The following is an 11,980-nucleotide window of genomic DNA, read 5'->3' on the forward strand; positions in this document are numbered from 1 at the left end:
GAAACTATGCGATTTTAATGGTCTTAGTCGATACCTACCAGTGATGTAGCGGTAGCCTAAATAAATAAATTAAAAAAAAAAAAAAAAAAAAGTGTATATAACTTCCAGTCGCCATAAGACGAACAACCAACAATACATAAAAAAAAAAGAATGACACTGTCAGAAAAGCATTAATTTATCCTCCTATAGCTCCCATATCGTAATAAATCTTACATCAGTCTGGTACTGTCTACACTGGTTTAATAAAGATTCATGTCAGCCTGAAATTGCGCGTAAACTCTCATAAATATAAATAAAAGCGGTGAGGTAAAACGTGAAGTTGGGCTGTACATCCCCGCTACTTTTGGTTCAAGCGTTCTCCTCCACTGTTACGTCCTGAGACAACTCAAGTCCAAGTCCTCTCTCTCTCTCTCTCTCTCTCTCTCTCTCTCTCTCTCTCTCCCTGTCGCTCTCTCTTTTTTTAGCCCAGCCCCCCTGATCCCCTCTGTCCATTGGCGTCTTCGGGGTCTCTCTCTCTCTCTCTTTCCATAGGTAGCCCATAATGAGTGTCCATTGGTTTTTATTATGGCTTGTCCCCCTCCCACTGGCCGGCTTCGCCCTGCCCATGTTTTGTATGTCTGAGTCCATCCATCTCCTGACGTTCAAGTTCGCAGGAACGTCACGTCCGCACTTGAACTTGCAGCTCAGGGGGGCTCTGCCGTACCCCCATCCCTCTCTCTTTGCAAAAAAGTCATGAAGAGCTCCGCACAGCCCGTACCGTGCGCGTCACCTTCTGTATGATCTGCAATTCTTTTTCCCCCCTCTCCTTTTTTTCCTTTTGGATGTCAGTCGCATCAATGAAGATATTTCCTTTGGAGTCTACCTTGTAGGAACGGATTTCCCAATGTGAACTCAGCTGAAAAGCCACCGCTAAACCAACATGTCTCGCCGCAAGCAAGGCAAACCCCAGCACTTGAGCAAACGGGAGTTTTCGCGTAAGTGGAGATCAATTGCATCTTTAGTTAATTTGCTGATTTTACCCCCCACTCAGAGCCGCCTGGGCTTTTTTTCTCGTATAGGGCAACTTCCTTGGGGAATGTGAATGGATACGGCCACGGACCCAGCGCTGTCCAAAGTGAAATAACAGAATGCAAACAGATACAGGGCTACAGGTTATTTAAATGATTGTGGGATCTCCTGGTCAAAGTTTTGAAAGGACGCGATGAAAGCCTAAACTTGTATTGATTAGCGTATTGGTGGGATTGTATAACACAGCCTTCAAGGTTTCTTTCGCCATTAAAGGGCATGCATGGGCGTTATGGCCAGAGACCTTTGCCTATAGGTAGCCTGCCCTGCTGCTGCCAGTCGGTGATAAGTTTCCTATCCAGAATAATTTAAGATGTACCAGGAGGACTTATTCCACTACAGCCACCCCCTGCATTCCCCCTTTTTGCTCTGATCATTTATTTAGGGGGCTTCGGGCTGCTTTGGACACGGAAAAGTGGTGTTTACCTACCCACTTGTCCACAGCGCGTAGACCTCGTGTACGGAACCTCAATGAATATAGTTTTCGTGCCATAAATTCCCCCTGCAGCTACTGTTAAAACATCAAAATGTAATATGTTACACTGTGTTACTGACTGACAGCATTCGCATTGAACATTTGCATTGTTTTTACGCGATATTCTGTTAGGGTCCGTTCATAAGAGAGACGTGGGGGAAGTCGAATTACGCGTGTGTGTGATAAAATTACACAGCACCGAGAGAGATCATCAATTGATGATTGGGGTAGCCTATTTGCGCATTAGAAATGCATTTCTGTCTGCAAGTCAATGGTAGTTTTCTCCGTAATGATCAGATAATACACTCTTACGCGCGTCCAAGAATATAGAAACTCCAAATGCCATAGACTGTTGTAGGAAAATAGGCTTGAAATGGGAGATTAGGAACACGTGTGAGCTGTTTTCCTCTGTTCTTTAATGTTTTAGTCGCGTACCTACGTCTCTTTGCTGTTCAGATCTCGGTTGAAACCAATTATGCTCTCGTAACATATGCCTTCATTTGTCGTATGATTGCCCGAATCTTTGCCAGTAGGGGGTGCAATATGATTGTGGTCCTCTACTTGTGAACTTGAACTTGATCTACTTCATCACTGTGCTGAATGACCAAAGCGCAGTGGATCGTTTTATTAGAAATAGGCGATCGTATATTTTATGTGCCTTGTAATATTCTTTTAATAGATTCTCAATATTTTTCCAAGGGAGATAAATCAAAACATTACATGACAAAGACAGAGGGGCAGAAATAAAGCGGGGTTTTGGAAGGCACTCAGCCTCCCTGTTTAAATGGGTAACATTCCACTAAAACTAGAGATCATTTTCCCATTAGTGTGAGATTAAAATGCAGAAAAACTCCCTGTAATTCCAAATTATTGGAGTATTAGAGTGACTTAGAGCCTTAATGTTGTAAAATCAGTGAGCTATTACACGTGGGTAGACGCTGTAAACCTTGGTCATGGATTCACATTAATGATTAAAGCTAGAGAAATAGGCTACTTAATAACCACGATTTGAATAAACTTGTTAATGGGCCAGAGAACATGTATGATCATGTTGCAAAAGGGCACATGGTCGCTCAAATACAATCAGTTATGTGCAAACAGAATCGAAATAAACCCATGATTAATGAGTGGACTAATTTCATTAATTCTTTTACTCGATTTGAAAATGTATATGATCATCTCAGCCGTGCGCATTTTAGAGCACACTGTGGTGAATAAAATGATCGACCCGCTGTACAATATGTGATAATAGGGCAAGCCAATAGGCCTGTGTAATTATTTCATAATAGGCTACTGAAACAGACCTACCATTACAGCCCAATGGGAAACACTGGCCCTAACTCTGCTTTAAATTCTGGCGCAGTCAGATGTTTGAAAAAGGGGATTATATTTTAGTTTTCAAAGTTATTCACTTCCCTCTTGCCTGGCATCAAAATGAGATTATTTGGTTCGAAGAAAAGCTTTCCACCTAACCCAGCCTCACACACCTCGCCTATGTCCGTGGCATAAGCTGGTTAAGATAAGCTCCGGTAAAATAGGGGAGAATTCCCTCATCTTTAATGCAGTTGAACATACAGGTAGTAGGGCCTATCTTGCATAGTCCCTCACCACCTTCTCGTCTGACCCGACACGGAATTAAAGGTTGAACCGGCGGCAAGAATTCATCACATCTTATCTCAACATCCCAGTCGGGGCGCCCAATGTCGTTTACCGCGTGGCTAGATTACTTCTTTTAAAATGCTCTCTCTCTCTCTCTCTCTCTCTCTCTCTCTCTCTCTCTCTCTCTCTCTCTCTCTCTCTCTCTCTCTCTCTCTCTCTCTCTCTCGGTACTTCAGGGACCTACTCCACATCCAACCCCTCAATGTCTAACCTCGGTTCACGAGATCCCAGCACTTTTAACGAAATGGGGTCCAATCATCTTGAACTCAAATTAGAATCTATTTTTTGATTCTCAGAGGTGTTAGGTTCATTAAAAAAGCGAGATTGGCAGCACAATAAAGAGGGTCAAGCAACTTAATCGTTCGGCTGCTGCCTGCAAGCTGAACGATGTCAGTCCTTATCGAAGCAGCCTGTGTTCCTTTTCTTTCTTTCTTTCTTTCTTTCTTTCTTTCTTTCTTTCTTTCTTTCTTTCTTTCTTTCTTTCTTTCTTTCTTTCATGGCAATAGGGGATTGTGGAAATAGTGTCATTACACATGCTTCACAATAAGGTGACAATGTGACTATTCCCAGTGTTTTTCTTGCTTCATTTATTGTAGCAGGGTGAGAAATTGCAACAGAACGGAAAATAATAAGAGCGCTCACCAGATTCCATCAAATAATAGATTACAGTGCTCAGATGTATGTTGTGTCTGCATCCCCTCTTCTCTTCCTCAATTCCTTGTGTGTACCTTCTCTCTACTCTGCCATATGGATCTACACATATCCTATATCACTCAAACACATTCGGAATAATGTGCCCTCCCATTTCTACAGCTTCAACAGCAGTCCTGTACAGCAGATTGATTTGTTTACACATGCTAAAGAAATGCTGCCTTCTGTACATGGAGCTCATTTTCTCCTTCATCTCTGCCCATACAGCTGAGCCACTGTCGGGCATTTTACCAGAAGAAGACTCTCAGGACTCTCCCAGGCTGGGAGTGGCCCAGGGTGAGCCCCTGAAAGGGGACCAAGACCTGCTGACCTGCGGCCAGTGCCACTCCCGCTTCCCCCTGGCTGACATCCTGCTGTTCATTGAACACAAGCGGAGGCAGTGCCATGGGAGCCTCTGTACGGACAAGCCTCTAGATAGGCCCCCCTCGTCCCCACTTGCTTCGCCCCTCTCCACCTCCTCTTCCTCACACTCGCGGACCCACCATCAGCACCCACGGAGGGCCTGTCACCCTGTGGAAGTGGCCGTTCAGGTGTCGCCACACGACGAGGATTGTTTATCTGGCCCCTTGCAAGGAATAATCCCCAAGCAGGAGAATATCACAGGTAAACACACTTGGAGCTCGAAATGGCCGGCATGCAGAGTGAGCAAATACGCTGCAAAAGAAGCAAGAAGCAGGGTCTGGTGATTTTGCTGCTTTATTTTGTGAGTTTAGGTGTAAAAGTGTGGAGACCACTCTTTCTGAGGTTCATGGGCAGTCCATTTCAAAGGCGGATGTTTGCTTCGTCACTTTGCCATGGGTTTAGTGCTGGTAGTGGGCATGTATCCAGTCTGCATAACTAGAGTGTGAAATGTCAGCTGCTGCATTTAGGATCTGTGAATCTCACTCTGCTGAGCCATGAACCCACGTGAAGACCAGCAGTCGTGAAGAAGCTGGTGAGAAAGAGGAACATTTGCAGGCAGGGAGAGGGAGAGTGAGTGAGAGAGAGAGAGACAAAGGAAGAGAGAGAGAGCGAGAATGACAGGCAGAAAGTAAGAGAGATTGAGTTCTTTGGTTCTGCATCACAGATGTGCACGCATCCTCTGGCCTCCTCTGTTCTCTCTCATGTGGTGGTGACAGATGTATCTCTATCCCTCCCTGGCTTTTCACACTGCCATATCTCTTTGCCCTCAAATACGTGACTGCGAAGTCTCACTTTGACGCTAAAATTAAAAAGCGATAGGAAGGAATGTAATTATGCTAAACTGTCAAGGAAGAAGCGCTTATTTGAGGAACCCTGCAGCCACTAATTGTCAGTGTGTTTTCTTGATTTGCGTAATTAAGGACTTCTTAAGGTGGTTGGTCGGCTGGTTGGTTTGTTGGTTGTCCACCACGGCTAAATGAGGCTGTAGTGAGAACACGGCTCGCTGTGCAAACAATTGTGTCTCTTATGACCGGCTCCACAGAGTAGGGTTTGATTTCACCATTATTGCCTATGAATGTTAATGCATTTCCTTTGACAGACTGGGCTTTTGGTCTGGGCAGTTTTAAATTCATTTCAAGGCAATTCGATCTAATGCCGGGAGAGTAGCATTCAACGTTGTGTTTGCCTGCGTGTGTGTAGTCGGTGCTGTGGCTTTGCACATGGCATTTGAAGGGACTACTGTTATCTGTTGTTGTAAACTAGTTAGCCCTGTGTCATATGGAATGACCACTGCGTGTTCATTAGCATGCACTTTGTTTAACATCTGCCCTATCTGAACGCACACACGCACACACACACACACACACACACACACACACACACAAACACAAACACTCAAACACATACACATCTGACATGCCTCTTGGCCTTGTCAGCTGTTCGACCATGCTTTTCTCCGCTCATTTAGATCATCATGCAGCAGAGTTCACATGATATCATAGGGTCAATAGCATTGAGCAAAGGTTTATTCATAGGCCTTATGGCTTTGGACATTGTGTAAGAGTCAGAGGCTTTGCTGGGCATGGTAATGAGTGGATGACATAGGTGTATGTCTAGTGAGTGGGCATATGCTTGTGGCTGTTTCATAGCAGCTCACAGTGTGACAGTGATTTACTTTAGGTGTATTTGATTTCATGTGTGTGCTCTTCAGATCCAAAGCCTCTGTATCTAAAGTGGGGAAAAGAAATGTGTGAGGTCAAGCTGATAGGAGAGGGAAAAGATAAATTGAGTGAGAGAGGCTAGCAAAAGACAAAGCGAGAGATACCCTGCACATCAGTCACATATACAAAAAAGCCAGCCTCCCCCCTCCTCTGTTCCCTGTATCCCAGATTGATGGATCCAGACTGGCAGTGCCAGCGCGCCACCCTGTACCCCATATGCTAGCTGCCATGTTCCCTCACCCTGCTCTGTTAGAGCCTGACACTGAGACGGGGTGTCCAAATACATACTGTTCCCTCCCCAGCGTTTCTCTCACACAGCCTCATATATCCAGTGTGCTCCAGCGCTGTTGGGACACTGTGACATCCTTAAAGATTTACAGTAACCTCCTGTCCTGCCAAGGCCTGGGCTAAGTGTGGGTCAGGGCTGGCTGCTGAGACTCGGGACGGACCGATGTGGTCAGTGGGGGCTGGGTCTAAGCCGTCCGGAGCTGGAGATGAGTCTGAAGCGGCGTCTTGGTCTGAAGGACAGCTGAGGCTGGGGCAGTGTGGGGGTCTCGGCGCTGCAGCTGGGGCTGGGGTCTGGAGTCTGGAGCCTTGGGCCGTTAGCAGAGGGCAGAGCAGCCTGCGTGCCATCATTTGCATGATAAACAATTTAAGATATGCATAGGGACACCGTTGCTTGTGTCCAGATTATGGATGGCCCAGAAAAAGAGCAGATGACGGTTTCTCACACAAACTACATGTCTGGGGTGTAGCGTAAAACTGCATATATTAATAAACAGCATAACTCTCTTAGACATGCACAGTAATGCTAAATAAAACAGGTTTCATTGTTTTAATTTAGAGGAGCGTCGTCACAATCATTATTTCATGACCTAGTTGTGATTGTCATCAATGATACATGCCAGTTTGGTTTTGTAAGGTTTCGTAAATTAGGTGCACCAAAACACCGCTGTATGTAGGCTATAGCATATCCGTTACACAATAAATAGATTTTTGTTTCCCCCCCCTAGATCGTATGAATGCACTATTCCACTCCACGCGCCCATATCGCCACAATATTGTGCTCTTGTTAATAGTCATCCCAGTCTCAGCACCACTTGTCTTCTCACCAGTGTAGCCATGTGTGTTAATAAGGCCATTGTAGCTGCTTAAATCGACCACCATCTCACACTTCTGTCTCTTTCCAGCGCTCTGCCTCCATTGTAACTTGGCCTCCAAATCAATACTGAGTTAATTATGGCAGCCACCTTTCCCCCCTTTTCGCCAAGGAGAGGAAAACACTCTAACAACGGGAGTCGTATTTTTCATAACGCCTCTCCGTCCGGAGAGCTGTGGCGTGTCTTCCTGCAGCAGCTTGCCTGTCCCGTTTGTCCCTGTGTGTTGTGGAGACAAAGGTATTTAGCAGGCTCTTTGTTGGCACCATGCCACCTTTCTCCAAACCACCAGCCCCCTCCTCATATACACACTGGGTATCTGTCAGGCAGAACTGGGGGGCTGGGCAATGGCTGGGGAGTGTGTGTGTGTGTGTGTGTGCGTGTGTGTGTGTGGTGGTGGGGGGTGAGAGGCTTCTTGGTAGAGATATCTTTTTCCTGTGGCCCGTGTGTGTGTGCGGTTGCATGCGTGCATGTGTGCGCGAGTGCATGTGGGTCGTTAGGCAAGTTTAAATGCGGGCGTGGGTCTTTGTTCGGGTGATCACTTTAATTGATATTGAACAGGCACAGATGCACGCCGCTCTAATTATTGAATACAGGCTAATATTTTCAAAATAAGCGCCCCATTGTCTGTTAAAATTGACTCTAATCTGATCCTACAGTTGCTCTGGGCTCTGATAAAATTGGTCCTATTTTTGGCTTGTGGGTTCCACTAAGTTTTAATGAAGGTGAACAGAAATAGTTTTTCAGATGAATTTTTCATAGAGAGGATTTTTGTATTCCAAAGCCTCAGCTCTAAACACCCACAAACGTTGGGCGTTTAGAACTTCTTCGGTCTTTGTTGTGGGATTGAGCGTTAGTGGTTTTGACTGTGCTCGAGTTTTTATCTTGCCTACCTTGAATGTGCACAGGATCGTAAATTCATGCACATATGCGCTTGTGCGTGCTTGTGTCGGTTTGACCATTTACGCCACAGTTTTCTGGGTGTGGGTTGGTGTGTGTGAGTGTACGCATGGGTGTGTTTGAGTGTGTCAGGCTGTTTGTTAAAGCTTTACTACACTGGGCGTGCAGGCTGAACATGAAAGGGTCTTTGACTTGGCAAGCCTTGCTCGAGGACACCCCTCTGTGGACCATGCCAGGCCAGACTTGGCACGGAGTGCTGGGCCTGAGGAATGGGTTGGGCCTCTGTGTGTGTGTGTGTGTGTGTGTGTTAGCGAATGAGGGAAAGCATGAGGTGGAGGAGGTGTATCTGTGTGTTGGAGCAAAGTTATGTTGGTGAGAGGGGGGCAGAAGCAGAACTTATGGTGAGGTGTGGGGTGTGTGTGACAGTGGGAGGGTGTGTGTGTGCAGTTAAGAGTAAGTATGGAGTAGGGCCTACGCTTTTGTGTGTGTGTGTGTGTGTGTGTGTGCTGTCCTCAGGGCTCCTGGCTTGGGCTTCCTGTGTCTCTGTTTGTCTTCTAACAACCCCAGCACCGCAGCTCCAGGCCATTCAGGTGGAGGCTAGTTTGCTAGTTTGAAGTATGCACACACACACACACACACACACACACACTCATGCAAACACATGCATACACAAACATACACACAGATATATGCACACAAAGAGGCATGCACAAATACTTGCTGCACAACCACCCACTCCCCCTGTTTTATGCACACACCTGTTTTATGCACACAATAATGACACACACACACACACACACACACACACACACACACGGTGTAAACCCCCTCCTGTGAACCTGTGTTTTGTCTGTAATAAATGTGTTGTGGCACAGGCCCCATTATGTGTAGTGAGCTGATGAGATCTGTCAGAAACATATGATCCTTATTTTAATGCCCCATCTCGAGCCAAACTCTCTCCCTCTCTTTCTCTCTCTCCCTCCCTCTCTCTCTCTCTCTCTCTCTCTCTCTCTGTCCACCCTCCTTCTCTCTCAGTCTTCTCCTCTCCTGGAGGTTCTAGGTTTTGGCTACATTACCATGTCTGCACCTCTTAAAAGTGTCCTACATCCACTCCAGACTTCTTTCCCACTCTCTCAGATTTGGCTACTGAGCAAGCCAGAAGACACACACAGACACACACACACACACACACACACACACACGCCTCCTCATCCTACGCTGTATCCCCTCCACCTACTGTCAAACGAACATATAGGACAGAAACAGCCTTGTTTGTCCAGAGCCACGTCACGCAGGATGAAAAATCCTCCCCAGAAATAAACACGTTCTGCCGCTGTCCTGTCAATAGCGTGGCAGGCAGTCACATCACTGGGTCAAGGGTCATCTGACAACGTCAGGGCCTGTCACGCCAGCCGCCGGCTTCACCACCTGCAGGTTAATGACTTTATTTTTAGACGAACAGAAACAGAGAAGAAAAAGTGTCTTTGGTACAGCTGTAGCTCAGGAAGTGGAAGATGAGGTTCGAAGAGGCGAGAAGTGGTACTGGAATGTGGGCTGGTTATGTTGTGATAGTGTGCACGCGGAGATTTCACATGGTAATTTTAGACTTTTGTAACCGTGTTTTTCACACGTGTTTTCACAACCAAGTTTTAATTACCACAGTGCTGTGGTTCTGTGCTATCGGAAGTAAAACATTTTTAGGTTGGAGGACTGTCTCAGGTAGGACACATAGTAAGGTAGCCTACCTTCATTTGGCCAATTTTGAAGGGATCGTAAAGTGTTTCCTTTGGTAGAATAGGAAATCCCACAATGCCTCAAAAAAAAAAAAAAAAAAAAAAAAAAAAAAAAAAGAAAAGAAAAGGCAGAATGAAACATCTTGAACAGCTGCTTAATGAATGGCAGATGGAAATCCCCATTTAGAGAAAAAAAGTTTTCCCAGATATGAAGATAGCATTGTGAAAAATGACACACATGACACTTTCAGTACATTTTCTGTGTGACAATTGTGAATACATAATCAAATCAGTTTAGTTTGGTCTATTTGCTTACTGTTAGTGAACATTAGTTAGTTATGTTGTGCTACAAAAGGCTTAATTACCATAGAGACAAGCAAAAGTGTGGAATGCTGCACTTCTCCTATGATATTTGGACAAGGGGGTCGAGGGAAAAGGAAGCTCCCGTGCAAATGAGACAGCCTGTAAGTCATCAGTTTGTTCATTTTTTGAAACTGATTAAGTTTTTTTTCAGGGACTTAGGGTCAACACAGGTTTGTATTGCATCCTGTCTTATTTTATAGCGTGTCAGCTCAACCTCTCATGTCCCTCTTGTGACTGCAGTGGCTGTAGTTGTGGTGCCTCATCAGGATTGCTGTGTCTGTCTTACACCCCGGGCGATAAAGCCGAGGCCGCGGGAGACGGGTGGTACGTCTGTCAGAGTCTCTTTAGTGCTTCTAACTTCAATATCTGTCCCAGGGCAGGTCCCAGCACTGGGCTCGGCCACTCACAATGTGTATGTGTGTGTATATAATACTGAAGGGTGTGTGTGTGTGCAGTTGTACCTATAGAGTGTGGGTGGGTGGTCGTCTGCAGCTGTGTCTGGCTGGCCTTATCTCTACTGGAGAGATATGGAGTGGAGAGGGCCCCCTGTGTCTGACATTGCATTTGTGTGAAAACTCACAGCCTTGCGTGTTCATGAATGTGTGTGTGTGTGTGTGTGTGCAGAGCATGTCTGCTGCTGCACAGTTTAAGGCCATGAGCGTATAGTAAGTGCTCGCTGTTTTTCTCACGGGCATTCGCATTTGAAAGCTCATCGCCTCCTAATAGCTCAACTTAACCATACATTTGATCTCGGATTCACATCCCACGTCTCTTAAAATGACGATCTGAAGACGGAGATTTCATTCATTCTGAGGAGAATTTGGGTGATTAGAAGCGCTCGAAGCCATGCAGCGCCATTTGGTGTGTTTGGGTTTCCGATTAGAGGCAGGCAGTGGTCGCTGCGGCGCTCGCACAAAGGCACGCAGGCACAGGCTGGCACACCATCGAGATTAACATATACTCACTCACACACACACTTATGCACACATGCATGCACGTATACCGCCCTCCCCACCACCACCACCACCACCAAACTCGCCTCCAACCCTCATACAGACTCACACACTGACACACTGACACACACACATATGCACAAACACATACACACGCACACACGGAGGCGTACGTGCACTCCTAGACGCACACTCCTGTCCCAGCCACCCTTTACTTTTTGCAGGCTGAATCTCACTGATAACATGCCGGGGCCCTCATTTAAATTTGAAGCGCTTCTTTAATCTTCAAAGGCCTGATTGCTTTATGAATATGCATGGACTGAGCCGACTCTCAGTTCATTACCTTGTTGTAAATTCTAATGACCATTAGGGCCCCGCGCGGTAATTGCCAATTGTTTTGCATTTTTGATTAGCCCATTACCGGAGCGCATTCTGAACATGTCTGCCCTGCCTGCCTGCCAGGCCACGGCGAGAAGCGGAGGGAGGGAGGGATGAGGGGAGAGAAAGAGAGAGAGAGAAAGAGAGGGAGAGGGAAGGAGAGAGAGGGAAGTGTGACGGGTAGTGAAACATGGTTTAGGCAGTGTAAATTATGATGGTCGCCTCAAAATGTTAGTTTTGTTTTGGGCAGGGTGGCAGCGGCGTGGCGTGCTGGGGAGGGGCGAGAGGAGGGGGGGACAGCACAGGACAAGAAATTTGGAACCGGGTGTTCCCTAAACAAGGCCCGTCCGGCTTGTTTCTGCAGAGCTTGAGTGCAAGAGCGTGTACCTGGCCGCGCTCCCTGTCGACGCGCATGTTTGTTGTTAACTGTGTGTGTGTGCGCGGCTGTCCGCCCGACTATGTG

General features: G+C 46.4%; 1 protein-coding gene across 1 annotated transcript in view; it reads left to right on the forward strand.

Annotated features, from left to right (window-relative positions):
• The first annotated feature begins 675 nt into the window (after positions 1 to 675).
• LOC115366381 (B-cell lymphoma/leukemia 11A-like) overlaps positions 676 to 11,980 on the forward strand; it is a 39,556-nt gene continuing 28,251 nt past the window's right edge. The window contains exons 1-2 of the mRNA XM_030061799.1: positions 676 to 974; positions 4,118 to 4,513. Of these exons, the coding sequence (XP_029917659.1) occupies positions 920 to 974; positions 4,118 to 4,513 (451 nt within the window). The 5' untranslated portion in view covers positions 676 to 919. The remainder of the gene's footprint in view (positions 975 to 4,117; positions 4,514 to 11,980) is intronic.

Source organism: Myripristis murdjan, chromosome 1 (genome assembly GCF_902150065.1).
Source record: "Myripristis murdjan chromosome 1, fMyrMur1.1, whole genome shotgun sequence".
Taxonomy (NCBI): domain Eukaryota; kingdom Metazoa; phylum Chordata; class Actinopteri; order Holocentriformes; family Holocentridae; genus Myripristis; species Myripristis murdjan.